The 19,641-nt window shown below is 43.1% G+C and overlaps 1 protein-coding gene across 1 annotated transcript in view; it reads left to right on the forward strand.

Moving 5' to 3' along the window:
• The window catches only part of MAN2A1 (mannosidase alpha class 2A member 1), a 225,035-nt gene that overhangs the window by 103,728 nt on the left and 101,666 nt on the right, over positions 1-19,641 (forward strand). The window contains 1 exon segment of the mRNA XM_065599246.1: positions 13,782-13,967. Within this exon segment, the coding sequence (XP_065455318.1) occupies positions 13,782-13,967 (186 nt within the window).

Genomic DNA, 19,641 nt, shown 5'->3' on the forward strand with positions numbered 1-19,641 from the left:
GAAGTCATTGGGAGGTGAACTGTCTCCAATTCAACAGGTTAATCATGAATATTTGGAGGATTTTCTTGCCATGCTGTATTAGGAGGAGAACATCACCAGACAGACATTTAAATTATTTTATTTAACTAAAATAACAACATTATGTATTCTGGATTTTTTTCTTCAACAGCACACACACATAATATTTTAACAAAACAAGCATATGCATTTTTGAATTTAGTTAAACATTCAAGTTTTTTAAAATGTTTGTTTTTTGTTAAAATTGTTTTTAACTAAAATGGTTAGATGAAATATTTAAAAATTAAATAAATCGACTATGTCAGCCAGGTCAACATGAGAAACTTAAAATATTGGCTTCTGCAGCTAACTCAGTCATCTTCACTTTCATTTTCTTGTTAGTTCATAATCTGGAAAAGAAAAATAAGCTTTCCTGCTTTTTTCAGGTCCCAAACAATTTCTTAGTTTGGAATGAATTAGTCCAAAGGGGGCGGGGGGGGGGGGGAGAAATGCTTTCTACACCGGCAGAAGAAGCTACTGTTGTTAAAAGTGAGATTATCACTTCAACAGTCTTTGAATCCAAGTGCTTAAGTGACTTCCACTAGTTCACTGGTGTGAGTTTCTTTAAAGCATCATCGGCAAACATACATTTCTTGAATGATTCACCTTTAGGTCTGATGTTTATTATAGTTAGCATTATGGAAGGATGATTGCTGGATGTCCATGTCATAGTCAACTCCTCTTCAGCAGTGAAGGTTTGACCCTGGTACCGAGTGTTGAGAATATTTGCAAGAAAATGAGCTGAAGATAGGGCTTGTCCCATTTGTGTTTTTAATGCTTGTAATTTAACTCTGTCATTGCATATTTCTCTTTTAAAGATCTCACTCAGTTCCTTCCAAATTTCAACAGCGTAAGCAATAAAACAGCTATTTCCCTGAAATTTGTTCAAGGCTACAGAAATCGGCTTCAGGGTATTCAGCATGTGTTCAACATTTCTCTTACGCCCAATTAGAATTTATAATCCCTATTCCGTGATGAGATATCTTTGAGCTATAATGTATCTTAATTAAAACTATCTTTAGATAGGTTTTTATTCTTCAAAAATCATTTTATCAAAAATATCTGATTTAAATAAAAAAAACCCTGATTTTTTTTATTTTTTTTAAAAAAATCATTGATTTTTATCCACTCTGATTCAGGGGCTATCCAGTCTCTGAGTTTATAATAAAATGCTTGCTATTTAGTGTAGCCTGGTGCATTCCAAAGCACAATTTAATATATATATAATTAATTAAATTTAGGGTTACCATACTTAACAAATAAAAAAAGAGGACCCTCCACAGGGTCCTGGCCCCGCCCATTTCCCACCCCCAGCCATGCCCCAACTCCGCCCCTTCCCCGCCCCAACCCCACCCTAACTCCGCACCCTCCTCCCTCCCACTCCCAGCCACGCGGAAAGGGCTGCCCGAGCGCTACCGGCTTCACGGTTTGCCGGGCAGCCCCCAGACCCTGCACCCCCGGCTGGCGCTTCCCCAGCGCAGCTGGAGCCCGGGAGGGGAAGCGCCCAGCCGGGGGCGCAGGGTCTGGAGGCTGCCCGGCAAACCGTGAAGCCGGTAGCGCTTGGGCTTCGGACAGCCCCCTTGCCTCCGGACCCTGCGCCCCTAGCCAGGCACTTCCCCTCTTGGACTCCGGCGGTGCAGGGTCCGGAGGTATGGGGGCTGCCCAAAGCCCATAGCGCTCAGGCAGCCCGGCTCTTAAACAGAGCCGAAGAGTCAGGGGAGGAGCAGAGCCGCTGCAGCCGGAGGCTCTGCTCCTCCCCTGACTCTTCGGCTCTGTTTAAGAGCCGAGCTGCCCGAGCGCTATGGGCTTCGGGCAGCCCCCTTGCCTCCAGACCCTGCGCCCCCGGCTGGGCACTTCCGCTACCGGGCTCCGGCGGCGCAGGGTCCGGAAGTGCCCGTCCGGGGGCGCAGGGTCCGGAGGCAAGGGGGCTGCCCGAAGCCCATAGCGCTCGGGCAGCTCGGCTCTTAAACAGAGCCAAAGAGTCAGGGGAGGAGCAGAGCAGCCGCGGGAGGGGAAGTGCCTGGCCGGCATTTTCCCGGACATGTTCGGCTTTTTGGCAATTCCCCCCAGACGGGGGTTTGATTGCCGAAAAGCCGGACATGTCCGGGAAAAACCGGACGTATGGTAACCCTAATTAAATTGCTTTTCAGAAACATTTTTAAGATACAGGGATAAGTCAGCCTTGCAACAATGGCTTAATGATATCAAGGGTTATAGACTGTGAGGCAGGGCAATCTGTCACTCATTTGCATGTGCCCGGGAACTTTGTGCTTTTGGTAATGGGGGACTACATGGAATACACATGTATTGCCTGTTAAATCCCATTAGTTGGTTCTTTTAACCGACAGTCCTTTGTGATAGTTGACTAGTGCTTCTGTTTTTCCAGCACTACAGTGGAGAGAGTAGGAAGGGGTGGGAATGAGCGAAAGGGGGGCTGATAGGTTGTAGTCTTTTCCATGCAGAGCCATAGAGTGCAGTTAGGGGGGAGAAGGACTGGTGAGCCTCCATCATTTGAGAGAGCACATCCCTCCATTGAAAGTATAGAGCAGTGCTGTGATTTGTTTGGTCATGTGACCTTAATCCTGCCCCTTGTATGCCCATCCTGTGCAATGAATAAATCAGGGTTTGTGTGTGTGTGGGGGGGAATGTGAACATAGAGTTAAAGACTATATAATAATGCATATGCACAATGGGCCATGTTAAGGTTGTGTGAACAACTGTAATCTGGCATTTCCTAACTTTTGAGTGCTTGACTTGCAGCCTAAATAGTATTTTTAACATAAACTTTTCTGTATGCAACTTCCTAGTTTTTTTAAAAAGGAAAAGGTAATAACAAATTATGATATGTGCAACTAAAAACTGTCAATGTATATTATTGTAGCACAGACCATTACCACTTAAGCTACAGGAGGACTAACAATGTTTTCTGGCAGCAGAAAGCTGTGATTCCTCAAAGGGAGGATGAATTGTTGGGTCTAGGTGCTGAGTCTTGGGGGGGCAGTGTGTTATGGGCCATGTGCTGTCTCAGAGCAGGGAGAAGCCCAGCTACTCCCACTTCCTCCTTCCTAGAGTTCCAAGGCATTCCAGTATAGTGCAGCAGGATTAGTCTGGCTCTAAAATATTTTTTTATTTTGCCATGCTGCCGAAACTTTGTCGAAGAAAGAAAGTGAGAGAAGGGAAATAGTGATTTTAAATAACTTGTATCTCAATTTAGTCAAGGGTTCCCTCACCCTGGATTTTTTTTCTGCAAACCGTCCTCATGCACACCAATGGCAAGTTCAACACCAAGTGCTTTATTTACAATGTGCTTTCTAAATGTTTGTTCCCCCAGCATAAGGTTTTCTCCCAAGTCTTCACTCCCCCCATGCCTTGGTATTAGGTAATTTCACCTCTCTGAGATTTTGGGCTTCTCTGGCCCTTCCTTCTAGCCTTCCCCTATACTATCTCTTCGTGCCTCTCTTAACTGTTTCCAGCTGATGAGCTGAACCACGTATTTAATTAGTTAATCACGTAGTACTTAAAATTATTACCTTGTCCATTTACTGCATGTGGGGATGCTTCCAAAGTGCACAGAATGAGTCAGCCTTAGGCTATTCACACTGTGTCACACTCTGCAAAAGCTGAACAGAATTTCATGGGACAGAGAAAAGACACTTGTAGCCTAAGGCTATTCTCCCTGCTAAATATCAAAGGTCTGCTGCAAACAACAGAGGTGTGAAATTCTCAAACAGAAGGTTGCAAGAATAATTTATGATGCAAAGTGTTGGGCAACCTAAATTTTACCAGCTCTTGCTAAAATAAATATTTAATTATGAAGTTGAGTCATCCTATTTAACAGTTTACCCTGAAGATACTGGTGTATCAGGAAAAGACACAGGGTAAAACTTTAAGGGTTTGAAGTGGTCATCTTTCCCTTTAAAATGGAAGAGCCCATCTCCCCAGGAAAAAGCCTTTGTACAATTGATGATGGTAGATTGAACTGTTGACAATGGTATGATTAGCTGTAGCAAGAACTTGAAAGACAGAGTGCAGGTATAGCTCCGCTGTACTCACATTTAACTGAAAAATAATCAGAGGAATAGTTTTGTGTTACTAGAGGCTGGAAAACAAGACCAAGATAGCTACGTACTCTGGCTCATTGTAAGTAAACAACTTGCACAGGCTAAAACTTATAACAAAAATTTGCAATATTGTTAAATGAATTAAGCTTTAAAAGCAAAGAAACAAAATACACCTTTACCCCGATATAACGCTGTCCTCGGGAGCCAAAAAATCTTACCGCATTATAGGTGAAACCGCGTTATATCGAACTTGCTTTGATCCACTGGAATGCTCAGCCCCACTCCCTCCCCCCCGCGAGCACTGCTTTACCGCATTATATCCGAATTTGTGTTATATCGGGTCGAGTTATATCGGGGCAGAGGTGTAGTGTGGTACTTATTAGAATAGCAGAGTAAATATAATTTGTCCAATACCCATTAGAAAATTTCAGAAGTCAAATGGGGAGCCCGGAGAGAATTTTGCATTCTTTTTTTGATTTGTACATTATTGAAATTAAAATGAATGTGATTGTTCAGGATGTTCACTTAATTTTTTAAAATTTTACAACTAATTATTTTTCAAAAAGTTGTTGAATTTACTATGCAAAATATTTGTATTTCAAGACCTGTAGGGCTGAGTTGTTAGTTGTCACGGATCATTAGAGCAGTTGCACAGTGTTAGTTAGTTAAATCAGATCTGTCAAATGAGATTAGCAAAGGTGCACTATAGTCTTCTTTCCATGCTATAACTTCATGCCGAACATTACTGTCTTGAGACAGGTTGTATCAGTGAGGGATCAGAAGTTGTGAGCATAAGTAACGAAGTGGCTCATTTCAAAGTTGTTGCCCAATGTTCAGTGGCTTTTGGAATTTCTCAAGTCCTATTCTTAACTAATTTTATAAAAGTGCTTGGGGATAAATTATGGATTGATGATTTATAGTTCTCCGGTGAAATACACAAGGCAAGAAGAGTTTTATTTTGGTTAGATATGATTTGTCTTTCTATGACATTAATTATTTCTTTATTTTTAAGATCCCCTGTGTCGGATATTTTTCTCACTACTGGAGTTTCATTACTGGTAGGGGATATGCTATACTAATCCATGCTTCTGTAAAGAGACATACTGCTAGCTTTCCTTAGACTGAGATTAAGTTAGAGAGAAGAAAATTGCTTTCCTTAAGTTTAAATTTCTCAGAAATAATGTAGTTTTTCATACATTCAGTTAATTTATCCTTAGAGATTTGATTCACTTTAAAATTTAGAGTAGGGTTGAGGTTTAAAAGGAAATCATGGTTTAAGAGATTGCAATATTACAGTTACACCCTTCTGAAACGCACATCAGTCACCTATTTTTTTGGAGTGGAAAGCAAAAGCCTTAAACTGCTCTGAGATTGATTAATTCACCTAATGTGATACTTCAGAAGCAGTGTGAACTAAGATTGTGGATCTATTATAGAACCTTGAGTGGATTTAAGAATAAGGACCCACTGGATATATGAACTGGGGTGGCCCATTAGTTGTGAAAAGCATGGAGTTTAGGGACAAGCTGCTATTGTGACTGAAGATGCTGGTGGTTATGGGGAAAGAAGGAGCTCACAATTCAGGATGGAGGAAGAAGAATCCCTTCTTCAGTGTCACACAGGGACTCATCAACCTTACTATAATCACTTGACTCCTATGCTCATTGCCCTCCCCCCATCAAAAATAAACAGAGGTACAGTGTGGGTGAGGTAACATCTGTTACTGGACCAACTTCTGTTACCTCACCCACCTTGTCTCTCTAATATTCTGGGACCAACATTGCTACAACACTGCAAACAAACAAACCTAAAAAGCAAACCACTGCAACACAACAAACCAGGCGGGGTTGAAAGACACCCTGGTCAATGTCTCTTGAGCAACCCACAACATAGAAACATAACACACCCATCACTTTACCAGAAGAGTGCATGTGTGTGTGTGTATTGTAGGAAATTGAGAGGAGTTTTTGTATAATTGTATGGGCTGCTCATAAGATATTTTAATACGTAGTACATAGAATAGTTTGGGTTAATAAATAAATAGAAGTTAGGTTTGGGGTCGAAGTTAGCCTAAGGGCAGAGAAGTATGAGATTTTGAAGCTGCTATTGTGAGAAGTCCAAACTAAATAGGAGACAATGTGTTATGAGAAAGTACGAGTTAGCAAGGACATGACCCCAGATTATGTTATCATTATGTTTTGGTTATAATCGTTTGAGCTAAGTTTTTAATGAGTGTTTTTGAGAATTGTGAATGTTTTATTAAAATGCTATCTAGAGTGTGGGAAGGACATTGATGCACATGTTAATTTAAATAATGTGTAATGTAAAGAGACAATAAGAAGGTGGCAGAAATACAATTATGATTAAGGTAGATTTAATGTTAATTATTAGTATAACAGAGTATAGAAGGAATAGTTTAGCTAAATTCAGGGATAGCTCCAATTAACATCAAAAGTGTATTGTTAGGTTCCAGGATTTTAATGCCATACTTCACCCTATTGTCAGTGGACTGATATCCCACTGACACACCATTTCATCTTTGAGTGTGGGTATAATAGTAGCATTTGTGTAAGGAGTAATTGCATGCCTGTTTGCTTAACTAATCATTTTTCTTTTTTAATAAAGTTTGGCTGGATCATTCAAAGTGTTGGCCAGTGCTCTTCTATTAAATACATTTTCTGTAATCAACCTAGAGGCTTAAACCTGAAAATTTAGTTGGATTTTATAGCATCCTTATCTTTAACAGCTTAATATTAGTTGGGAGCATTTCAACATAAAGGTTACAAATAGAAAATCAAATATGTTTTGTGCATTTTACTGTACGTTGTGGCAATAACTTTATTAAACTTAAGAAATTAATCTTCTCTCCATACTTTTCTCTCCTTTTTCCTGTTTTATGTCTTTCGTTCCAGCCATTTTGGCGTTCCTATTCCCTCTTTCATCTTTCAGTATTTACCTTCATACTGATTTATTTTATTTTTTTCTTTTCCCTTTTTTGTGTTTTCTTCTGTGTTTTATAAAACCTGTATCTCTGCTGTTTCTTGTTTTTCCCCACAGATACTTCAGTGTAGCAGAGAGAAACTGAAGGGAGTTAGAATTGCCTAACTTGCCTTCTTTGGTGGCCATAGGGCTTGGCTTCATTGCATTATTTGCCTGAGTTAGTATCCTTTAGGTACTCCTCTCAAGCTAGTGTAGCTCAAGGGAGAGTGGGCACACTGCAAAGGTTATTTCACGCATTTCCCTTAGTTCTTAGTGTTGCAATATTGAGCCACTTCTTCCAAACTCTTGCAGTTTATTTTGGTAAACTGTTTTTTCTGTTCTGGTCACATGGGTGGAACAGCAGCTTACTACAATATTCCACTTCGACTTGTGTTTGTTATCTGCATTCTGGTGGAAAGCCATGGAGCCTGCTCTGAATGATGAAGTAGGATCCATTGCTTTTCCCTGCTCATCTCCTAGTCCCCCCCTGCCCAGCTTGCTGAGGTGGCTGTTGTGAGCCTAGAAGCACAGGTGGCTCAATCTTTTATTCTCCATGCGGCTCCCCAGTCCTCCTTCCCAGCTTGGAGGGGTAGGGATGGCTGGTAGGCTCTGTATCAGCATTTGTGTATAAGAAAGCTGCCTCTGAAAGTTCATTTATTTTGGTGGTGATACTGGAAAAAGAATGTGTTAAATATCCTTTCCTCTGTAGGGCAGTCTCAGCACTCACAGAAACATTTGCTGCTGCCTCACCTCACATTGGTGTTGGAGATCTTGATCTCTCCTGGCAGGGTCATGGCGGATGTACATAGCCACCATATACTCATCCCCTCTCCTGCATCCTCTCTCTGTTGCTGTTCCTGCTTCAGCTTCTCCCTTTCAAGTTCAAAGAGGTGGTCATGCTGTCTGCCAATCACCATGCATTTTCATCAGAAGGACGTCCCGGTGCCCTCCTTTCTTCTTCTTCTATGGTTCTGGGTCTTAGTGCTGACTGTCAGTGACCTTTTGAGTGGGTGACCATGTGTGCAGCAGTGTGTTTTTACAATAAATCTCAGGCCTTGTCTACACTACGAGAGTAGTTCGATTTTACTTGCATCGAATTTTTGGAATCGATATTGCAAAGTCGAACGTGTGTGTCCACACTAAGGACAGTAATTCGACTTTGTGCGTCCACACTAACGGTGAAAGCGTCGACATTCGAAGCGGTGCGCTGTGGTCAGCTATCCCACAGTTCCCGCAGTCCCCTCTACCCATTGGAATTCTGGGTGTAGCCAGCAATGCCTTCTGGGTAACAAAATGTGTTGAGGGTGCTTTTGGGTAACTGTCGTCATCCGTCCATCACTCCCGCCCTCCCTCCCTGAAAGCGCCGGCGGGAAATCATTTCGCGCACTTTTCCAGTCATTGACAGCGCGGACGCCACAGCACTGCGAGCATGGAGCACGCTGCGACCATCGCTGCAGTTGTGGCCGCTCTCAACGCCTCGCGGTGGGGCCATAGATGGAACTCGCATCCCTATCCTGGCACCGGACCACCAGGCCACCCAGTACATTAACCGAAAGGGATACTTTTCCATGGTGCTGCAAGCACTGGTGGACCACAGGGGACGTTTTACCAACATCTACGTGGGATGGCCGGGCAAGGTTCATGACGCTCGTGTTTTCAGGAACTCTGGTCTGTTTAGACGGCTGCAACAAGGTATTTACTTCCCGGACCACAAAATAACTGTTGGGGATGTGGAGATGCCTATAGTCATCCTCGGGGACCCAGCCTACCCGCTAATGCCCTGGCTCATGAAGCCCTATACTGGCGCCCTGGACACTGAAAAAGAACTCTTCAACTACCGGCTGAGCAAGTGCAGAATGGTGGTGGAGTGTGCTTTTGGCCGTCTCAAGGGGAGATGGAGAAGCTTACTGACTCGCTGTGATCTCAGCGAAACCAATATCCCCATTGTTATAGCAGCTTGCTGTGTGCTCCACAATCTCTGTGAGAGCAAGGGGGAGACCTTTATGGCGGGGTGGGAGGTTGAGGAAAATAGCCTGGCTGCTGATTACTCACAGCCAGACAGCCGGGCGATTAGAAGAGACCAGCGGGATGCGCTGTGCATCCGGGAGGCTTTGAAAGCAAAGTTCCTGAGTGAGCAGGGTAACCTGTGACTTTAAAGTTTGTGTACCGAGAAGCTAAACCTACCCACGTTTCTTTACCCAGTTAATGTTGACTATCCTATCCAGTTACATACCCCCTTCACCCCCCTTCCAACACACGTTTCAAAATAAAAATAGTTCTACTTTGTTAAAGCACACCATTTTCTTTAATACTGTTTTCGCGGGAATTTTTTAAAACTGGGATGCAGACTGTGGTGCGGAGCGGGTGTAGTGTAGTGGCGCGAATGCAGCTTCTAAACTCAAGGATTGACAGGCTCCGCTGCGGTGGGATGGTTGTTTCAACGGAGCCTGTCACCCCTCCTGATCGGGACTGTGTGTATGGGGGGGTCTATGTGACTTTGTGGCAGGGGGAGGACGGTTACAGATCCCCTGCTGTGTGGCTCTGTGATCCTGCCTAAGGACCGCCGCTTGAGATCTGTAACTGCCCTCCCCTGCCACAAAGTCACAGAGCAACCCACCCCCCACCACATAACATGAAAACAACCTCCCAGACTAACCAGGGTAACTAGTCACTGCATCACTGCACTGTGTATGTGCCCTGCTGCTGTGCCTGCCCCCGACTATGTACCCTGCCAAAGGTGACTGTCCTGTCCAATTACCAACCCCCTTTCCCCTCCTCCTCCAAAAGAACATGATTGAAACAGTAGTTAACAGAAACATATTTTTTATTATCAACTACACATGGCATTGGGAGGTGAAACTTGGACGGGGGCTTGTGTCAGGCGGGAAGGAAAGAACTTTTCAAATTTTGGGAAATGAGAGCCTTCTGCTACTAGAGCTCTCTGCAGGGGTGGAGTGAGACTTAGCAGGGACTCTGCTGCCTCTCCTTCTTTGCACTTTGGGTGAGGTGGGTATGGGACTTGGTGGCAGGGGAGGGCGGTTAGAGATGGACTGCAGCGGGGCTCTGTCCTCCTGCCTCCGTTCCTGCAGAACATCCACAAGGCGCCGGAGCGTGTCCGTTTGCTCCCTCAGTAGTCCAAGCAGCGTTTGAGTCGCCTGCTGGTCTTCCTGCCGCCACCTCTCCTCCCGATCCATGTTGACTTGGTGCATTCGGGTCAAGTTCTCCTGCCACTGGGTCTGCTGTGCTGCCTGGGCTTGGGAACAGGCCATAAGCTCAGAGAACATGTCCTCCTGTGTCCTCTTCTTCCTACGCCTAATCCGCGCTAGCCTCTGGGAGTGTGATTCCAGGCTAGGTTGTGAGACACTCGCAGATGGGGCTGTGGAAATGGGAAAAAGGGAGTGAATTCCTCAGAAAGAAAAATGTAGTTGTGAACAAAGAACATAGTCTTTCTCTGTGAACAAGACCATGCACAGCACCTATCACATGCGCACTCAGCACAAGGTCGAATTCTCGGTCTTCGCATTCAGTGCCTGGGGTCTTGCACAGCACATTTGAGAAGCGGGGCAGCACAACGGAATTTCTGTTGCAGGCAGACATGGTAAGCCGTACACTTGTGGCAGTTTAAAACTTTTATATTACCACTGGCCTCATTTCACATTTAAAGCTATGTCAGTTCCTGCAGCCAGCAATCCGGCAAGCGGGAACTCTGCCCCTATCCCACCCCCTCGCGGCTGTCCCCGGGAACGATCCCTTTCGGCTGCCCCTCTCCCGCCTCCACCGCGTGGCTACAAACCAGCGGTTACAGTTCTGTAAAGGAACGGGAAAGCAGTCCCAACACTAACATTCCCCTGCCTAATTAAAAGCAGGTCACCATGGGCGACATCACCCTGATGAGGATCTCTGAGAGCGACAGACAGAGAATGCTCCGGGAAAGCCTCCAAAGACCAGGGCCGTATGCCGCCCTGCTATGCAGAGCAATGATTCCCGAGTACTTGATAGTCTCGTGGCGCGGCAACGTGTCGTACTTCGGAGGACCCAATAAGGCCGCTCTCCCCAGGAACCTCATGCCACGGCTTTCAAATTACCTCCAGGAGAGCTTCATCGAGATGTCCCAGGAGGATTACTGCTCTATCCCCAGACATATAGACCTCATTTTACTGTAGCTGCAGTAGCAGGGAATAAACAGTAGAGCGGCTTGTGCAGGACAATCACTGAAAACGGGACATTGCTAGATTTTTTTTCAAAACTTGCACTGCCCATGACTAAACCGTTAAGCGCCTAGGGCACACTAATCATGAACAACCCATTCTTTTAATTGTTAATATTCCTGTTTTGTTAAAAATAAATGTTTAGATGTTTACAACACTTACTGGCTGATCCTTCACCAGATTCTGTGTCCGGGGTAACGGCTGGGGACGCTTCGTAGGGGATCTCTGTAAGGGTGATGAAGAGATCCTGGCTGTCGGGGAAATCAGCGTTGTGAGCGCTGCCGACTGCTTCGCCCTCCTCATCTCCTTCCTCATCTTCCCCGTCCCCTAACATGTCCGAGGAACCGGCCGTGGACACTATCCCATCCTCAGAGTCCACGGTCACTGGTGGGGTAGTGGTGGCGGCCGCACCGAGGATGGAATGCAGTGCCTCGTAGAAACGGGATGTCTGGGGATGGGATCCGGAGCGTCCGTTTGCCTCTTTGGTCTTCTGGTAGCCTTGTCTCAGCTCCTTGATTTTCACGCGGCACTGCGTTGCATCCCGGCTGTATCCTCTGTCTGTCATGTCTTTAGAGATCTTCTCGTAGATCTTTGCATTCCGTCTTTTGGATCGCAGCTCGGAAAGCACGGACTCATCGCCCCACACAGCGATGAGATCCAAGACTTCCCGATCAGTCCATGCTGGGGCCCTCTTTCTATTCACAGACTGCACGGCCATCACTGCTGGAGAGCTCTGCATCGTTGCCAGTGCTGCTGTGCTCGCCACGATGTCCAGACAGGAAATGAGATTCAAACTGGCCAGACAGGAAAAGGAATTCCAATTCAAATTTTCCCGGGGCTTTTCCTGTGTGGCTGGTCAGAGCATCCGAGCTCGCACTGCTGTCCAGAGCGTCAACAGAGTGGTGCACTGTGGGATAGCTCCCGGAGCTATTAGCGTCGATTTCCATCCACACCTAGCCTAATTCGACATGGCCATGTCGAATTTGGCGCTACTCCCCTCGTCGGGGAGGAGTACAGAAGTCGAATTAAAGAGACCTCTATGTCGAACTAAATAGCATCGCAGTGTGGACTGGTGCAGGGTTAATTCGATGTAACGGCGCTAACTTCGACATAAACGCCTAGTGTAGACCAGGCCTCAGTTACAGTGTTTAAATCCCCCGCCCCCCTTGGAATCCATCTTGGATCCCATGTGGATGCCAGGGAGGGGACCGATAGTGGAGACTAAGGGCGATGGCGTAATGCCGGTTCCCGCGTCCAGCAGGAAATATTGAAACAGCAAACATCATTACCCAAATCCTGCCCTCTGGGTGCCAAAAGAGGGTGGGTGGGGGAGGGCGGAAGATGGTTCACACTCAGAAGGGAGCATACAAACAGCATAAATGGGGAGGGGTGTAGATATGGCTGTTTCCCATGCCCAGCAATGACTGTAGATGAGGCAGTAGCTGAAACCTGCCTTCAGGATGCTGGAAGGGAGTGGAGAATAGTGTTTTCCATGCCCTGAAGGGACGATACAAAGTGACATTTTTAAAGCCTGTATAGATTGATTCTACAGAGGCACTGATGAGCTCCTTATGTCATGTCTACCCTAACCATAACAATCATGAATCAAGTCTTTACATGGCTGAAGTGATGCTGTTTCAGCTGCCACTTCCTTCTTTTCTCATTCGTCCTGGAGTCCTGGAGTCCTGTGGTCCAAGTGGCTGCGGCCCCCCATGGAGAGCATCTGCTCTGCTCCACTTGAGGACGCTGTGGCTGTAGATGGCACTCACTCTGGGTCATTCTCAATGTCCTATGTGGTTGGTGCCCACAAAGTTTCCCCAGGTGCCCCTGAACTGTCCAGAGTGTATATGGACTTTGTACTCAGGGTCCAGGAGAGCACCCAGCTGTAATATGTCTACTTTGTCTAAGGTACAGGGTCTTGAGGTATCTGATCTTGTCTGGTATTGGTGGTCAATCGGTGGATCCCTTCCTCAGACAGTTTGAATATGTCGTTATAATCTTTTACTTTGACTGTTATGGTATTTAGGAAAAAATAAGTTTGGGTTCTCAATGACCAAACTAAGACCCAAACAGATGTCTTAAAAAATTAAATAAGGTTTCATGAATACTGCATGCAATATATACAGTATGTACCTTTTGAGAGGAATAATTCTGTTGGTTAAACAAGTTGTGTGTTCTTGAAAGTTTAATTTTCCTTCTGAGACAGAAGCTATCCTGAATGCATCCCACTAAGGTTTGATCACTGATCATTACAAATTTGTGCAAATAAACTTTTTGTTGCTTTATTTGTAAATAGTGAATTATATTGTAATTAACAAAATTTAACTTTTAGTTTAAAGAACCTAGAGGACCACTTTTGGGGGAAGCTATGAAAGCACTGTAGTTGAGCTCTTAAAGTGTGTGTTTGTCTTTGTGTGTGCGTGTTTGTGTAAACAAGTAGCTTTTACATTCATTTTTTTTCTTTGATTTTTTCCAGAGCTGCTGAGATCCTGTATTCTTTGGCACTAGTAGAGTCTAAAAAATCTGACAAGATGAATGCATTTCCTTCAGTGGACCATTATAAATTGCTGACTGAGGCTAGGAGGAACCTAGGACTCTTTCAGCACCATGATGCCATCACAGGAACATCTAAAGATTGGGTAGTTGTGGATTATGGAACTAGGTAATGTACTCATTAAATTACATTTAAATATTTACATTTATTTTCTCTTGTATTTTTGTGTTATGAATATACTGTATTTTTAATATAGCAACCAAAATATATACCACTGAGAAAATATTACTACTACTATTTTATATATTACTACTACTATTTTATATATATAAATATTACTACTACTATTTTATATATCAGTATGAAGTAGGGAATTATTTCCCCAATTTTGTAGAGTAAGAAATTGAGGCACATAGAGGCTACAGTGTGCACGGGGGTTGCAAAGGAAGGTTGAAGATAAAGTCTGCAGCTTGTACCTTAACCACAGGGCTATCATTCAAAGGAAAACTAGGTACTGCTGCATTAAGTCTCTGCCACTGTTACGAACTGATCAAGAAACATATGTTGACTAGGTATTATGTGATTATCTTAGTCTTTCCCACTATATAACTTCCTATCTTCAACCTGGAACATCATTTTCTTGTTATTATGCTTACTAGCTCATTTGTAGATTGATTCTTTGTCAAGTTTGGGAGGTGAATTGCTTTCTCTATATTTTGATAGAATAATCTGTAATATTCTCCTAAGTAGTTACAAAGTAGAGATACTGCTTTTAAAACACCCCCCCGCCCACACACACACCTATAGCTATCTGAATGAATGATTCATTTAGAACATTTTTATGTATAGAAAATATGAAAAGTAGGTACTGGTGAACTTGCTGAACAATGTCTTATTGGTAGAGATAGAGTACTATATTAAATAAGCCAGTGTTTGAAATAATGCCCTTAAAATACTCTCTTCTGTTTCTGACTATTACATTCAGAAAGTATATTTAAAAAAAAATCCCCCAAACTTTCCTATTTGCTCTCCACGTGTATCTGTGCCATGGAAGGTAGGGAAAGCTGGATCAGTCCCAATTTACCATTAATTCTCCAAAGCCTGGAATGTGAAAGAGTTCAATATTCTATAAATGATTCACTTCCTTTTATCTCTATTTATAATATAAGGAAAATGAGGCACCCTTCTAAAAGAGCACTTAAATTCAAACTCTTGGTGTTATCGGTATCACTTGATTTGCTATAGAATCATAGAATATCAGGATTGGAAGGGACCTCAGGAGGTCATCTAGTCCAACCCCCTGCTCAAAGCAGGACCAATCCCCAGAACAGATTTTTGCCCCAGATCCGTAAATGGCCCCCTCAAGGATTGAACTCACAACCCTGGGTTTAGCAGGCCAATGCTCAAACCATTGAGCTATCCCTCCCCTATGGATGCCTATAAATTAATTCTTCACTGATTGTCAAAGGGACTATGGGCATTCTGATTAGAACATCACTTGTTCCTTTAGGCTATAACTAGGTACTGGCATTTCTTGTAATTGCATTCAAGTCAATGGGAGCTGCTGGGTATTCAGCACTTGTGTAAATCTGGTCAGTTCTTTAGATGCCTTAATGAAGATTTAGAAATTTGACTAGAGGTACCTATGCTTGAAAATCTTGGCTTCATGTATTTCTCACATATGTAGGTCTACTAGAAAAAGGCAAAGCAAAAAAGTCTGATCAACAAGCTTGGATAACACTGCTCTACAGCCAAAATGCTTCTGAAATAAATGTAGTCAAACTTTACTAATTCTGGGTCCCTGAGAATGAAAATGATGCTTAAAATTGTTGATTGGCTCTAGTTTTCAAGATATGCTGTTGGGTCAGTATATACGACCCTTGACTTGGGAATGGCGGAGGATAAGTGAGTTATAAAGGGAAGGATTCTCAATTTAAACCAGAAATGACTAAAATACATCTTTGACTGGATCTAGGAATAAATCTATGACTGGGTTTGGACAGTACTTGCTTTTTAGGCAAAACAATGAATGATGCAATCTGAAGCTGGTATTGCATCATACATGATATGAATTGCATCATGTTATTCCTAAAAGTCATGGATGATGCTATCATAACGAAGCTTATATCACTCTGCTGAACAAATTGCCCTATATCAGCTCTAGAAATCATACAGTGTGGTGCTCTCTTATTTGTCAGTGTTTGATTTTTGCAAAGGGACACATTTCTGTTTAGCCAAAGTGAGCAGAGATGCCTCGTACTTGTGTGAACAGTGCAGATAACTTCTGCTATGTTTGTGGTGAAGTGACTTTTGCATCACAAAAGCGCAGTATAAGCACTATGGTTAAGAGAGCCTATCAGCTTTCTTTTGGCTGCAAAATTGGAGATCAGGACAAGAGGTGGGCCCCACACATATGCTGCAACACTTGTGCAACAAATCTTCGCCAGTGGTTGAACAGGAAAAGGAAATCTATGCCTTTTGCAGTGCCAATGATTTGGAGAGAGCCAACAGATCATAACAGCAATTGTTACATCTGCATGGTGCCTCCAGTTGGGAAAGGTGTGTCAAAGAAGAAAAAGTGGACTGTGCATTATCCAAACATTCCATCAGCTATACGCCCAGTACCCCACGGAGAAGGACTGCCGGTTCCTGATGCACCAGAATCATTCTCACTTGAGTCAGATGAGGAAAAGGAAGAGGATGAAACTTCTGGTCCTGAACCATCAATGTCACAGGACCCACATTTTCTCCCATCCTCCTCCTCTGAACCACACCTCATAACACAAGGTGAACTGAATGACCTTGTCAGGGATTTGGAACTACCCAAGAGTAAGGCAGAGCTGTTGGGCTCAAGACTACAGCAGTGGAATCTCGTGGCAGGTGATGTTAGGGTTTCCATGTTCTGTGACCGTCAAAAGGATCTTATCCCATTCTTGTTCATGGAAGGTGATCTTGTAGCCTGCAACAACATCGATGGTGTGATGGCTGCCCTCAACATCGTTCATGATCCAGATGAGTAGAGACTGTTCATTGATTCATCGAAGACGAGTCTTAAAGCTGTTTTACTGCATAATGGCAATGTTTTGGCATCAATTCAGTTGGTCATGCAGTCCATATGAAGGAAACCTCTGACAACATGAAACAACTTTTGAGGTGCAAAAACTATGACCAACATCAGTGGCAGCTTTGTGGCGATTTGAAGGTTGTTGCTCTCTTGCTTGGTCTGCAGACTGGATACACAAAGTACTGCTGTTGTCTCTGCGAATGGGATAGTCGTGCAAGAGATTCCCACTACATCAAGAAAGATTGGCCCCTCGGACAGTCATTGGAGCCTGGGAGGAAAAGTGTTCAGCATCCAGCACTTGTTGAATCAAGGAAGATTTTGTTACCACCCTTACACATCAAGCTGGGTCTGATGAAGAACTTAGTGAAGGCCATTGACCAAACACAAGCAGCTTTCAAGTACCTCCGTGGAAAAGTTCCAAGGTTAAGTGAAGCTAAGATAAAGGAAGGTGTCTTTGTTGGTCCTCAGATTCGTGAACTTCTTCGAGATGATGCATTTGACCATGCACTGCGTGGCAAGGAAAAGACGGCATGGAAAGCCTTCCAGTTAGTGGCAATAAATTTTCTCAGAAACAACAAGGCAGACAACTACAGGTTGTTGGTGGAAAACCTCCTCAAGGCATACAAAAGCCTTGGTTGCAACATGTCACTAAAGATACATTTTTTGCACTCTCATCTAGATTTTTTTCCACCGAACTGCAGAGCAGTGAGCGACGAGCACGGTGAGCAATTTCACCAGGACATTGCAATAATGGAGAAACGCTATCAGGGCAAATGGAGCCCATCAATGCTTGCAGACTATTGCTGGACAGTGACAAGAGATGCTCCATTTAATGAATATAAGAGACAAGCCAAGAAGCGCCGAGTAGACACTGAATAGGACTAAACTATTGACATAATAGTTTTTTGCCTTTTGTTTCATAATACATTTTATTTATATAACCCTTTTGCTGATTTTTAAAGTGTTGCATAAACAGGACAGGTGAAATATTATCATGTAAAGCAACCATAAACACATGAAAAGACCTAAATTTACAATTTATGATTAAAACTCTACTATCTACACAATATACATAGACATAAAATGTAAAAACTTAAATATCTTAGAAACAGTAGCCAATCAGTTGTTTTAATTGTCATATTTGAATTCAGCACATCAAAATACATAATAAATAGCACATTTTATCTCTGAAGCAGACGACTTCTCAAAAATTGTAGACCAGTGTAATCTTGGCCCATCAATTATGGGGTTACTCTGAGACAGACTAAAATAGATGGTTATTGCCCTATTAATGAAAAATAAGAAATAAAAGGGAAAATAACTCTTTATCCCATGAGATGAGGAAAAGATAAACACAGTAGAAATCTCAAATAAAAAAGAAAATCTAACAAGGCTAGAAAGAGATTCTGCTTCAAGCATGTAATTGTTTGAGGAACAGGGAGGGCTCCGACTCCTACCCTTCTGATACAAAGAATAAACCCAAGAAAGACTGTTTCCTCCAGAACATAATCAAAAGGGGACCTCAACACTTCAGTGAGATAACCAGAAGAAGATAAAGCTAGAACTACACAGACAAGACTGAGGGGACAGTAAGACCATACAAATATTTTGTGTTATATTGCAGGTAGGAAGTATGCCTTCCCCTTCACTGTGGAAGATGATAGAGAGGAAATAAGTGCCAAAAGAAATTGATACCAAAATAGGCAAATTCAGTAACTTTACACAGTCCAAAGAGCTAAGATTTTGTATGGTTCCTCAAAATGGAGGCATCTTGAGTTTCCATAATAAATGCAGCATTGACATCTTTTGGGAGCATGCTTCCTGATTAATGAATGGATAGCATAAAGAAGTAGTCCTCCAGCATGACTGTGTGATGATGATTTGTCTGCAGCATTAAAGACTTTTGCAGCTTCTACAGACTTTTCTCATGCCATCCTATTATGGAATGATAAATTGTGAAGTTCTTCAGTGCAAAGGAGAAGAGGATCAAATGAACTCTACAAAAAAAAAAATCAGCTCCAGCATCATATTTGTATCTGTGCTATTCTGCATTCCCTCTGCTTTATAGTACGAGCTATGACATCTAACATAATGCAAGATCATGAGGTATCGAAAATTGGATACCCAGGCTAAACAATAGTCACATCAAAATGTTCAAGAGTCAAAGTGCCTGAGAAGCCTTAGAATATGATGACTGAGTAGTCGTTGGATAAGGACAAACCGTTACTTCTATCAAAAAAACATTAAAAGAGCAAATTGAGGCTTATATTTTCTTCCCAAAGCTGCACCGTGACAACAGAGAAGCAGTATTGCATACACTCAATGTCAGAAGAGCTTTGGCATTTGATTTGGATAGAACGAAAGACTCCAGGAATCTCCTAAAACAGTGGTTTTCAACCTTTTTTCATTTGAGGACCCCTAAAAAATTTAGAATGGAGATGTTAGGCCCCTTTGAAAAATCTTAGATATAGTCTGCAGATTCCCAGTGGTCTGCAATCCACAGGTCGAAAACCACTATCCTAAACTAATCCTCTCAATTGCAGAGAGATCCAAGGGATCCTCAATATCAAATCAGAGACTCTTCAGGTGGATATCTAACTGTATTAACTACTGCTCTCATGCCCGCAATCTTCAATCCCTATCTGGAATCTGAACTCATTTCATGAGATTTCTTTCCACTTCTGTAGCCTTCATCAGAAATATGTAGGGCAGAAACTTGGACGTCTGCCCATACGTTTTCAAAAACATTATGCAATTATCCATGCTCATCATCCCATG

Source organism: Chrysemys picta, chromosome 6 (genome assembly GCF_011386835.1).
Source record: "Chrysemys picta bellii isolate R12L10 chromosome 6, ASM1138683v2, whole genome shotgun sequence".
NCBI classification, from domain to species: domain Eukaryota; kingdom Metazoa; phylum Chordata; order Testudines; family Emydidae; genus Chrysemys; species Chrysemys picta.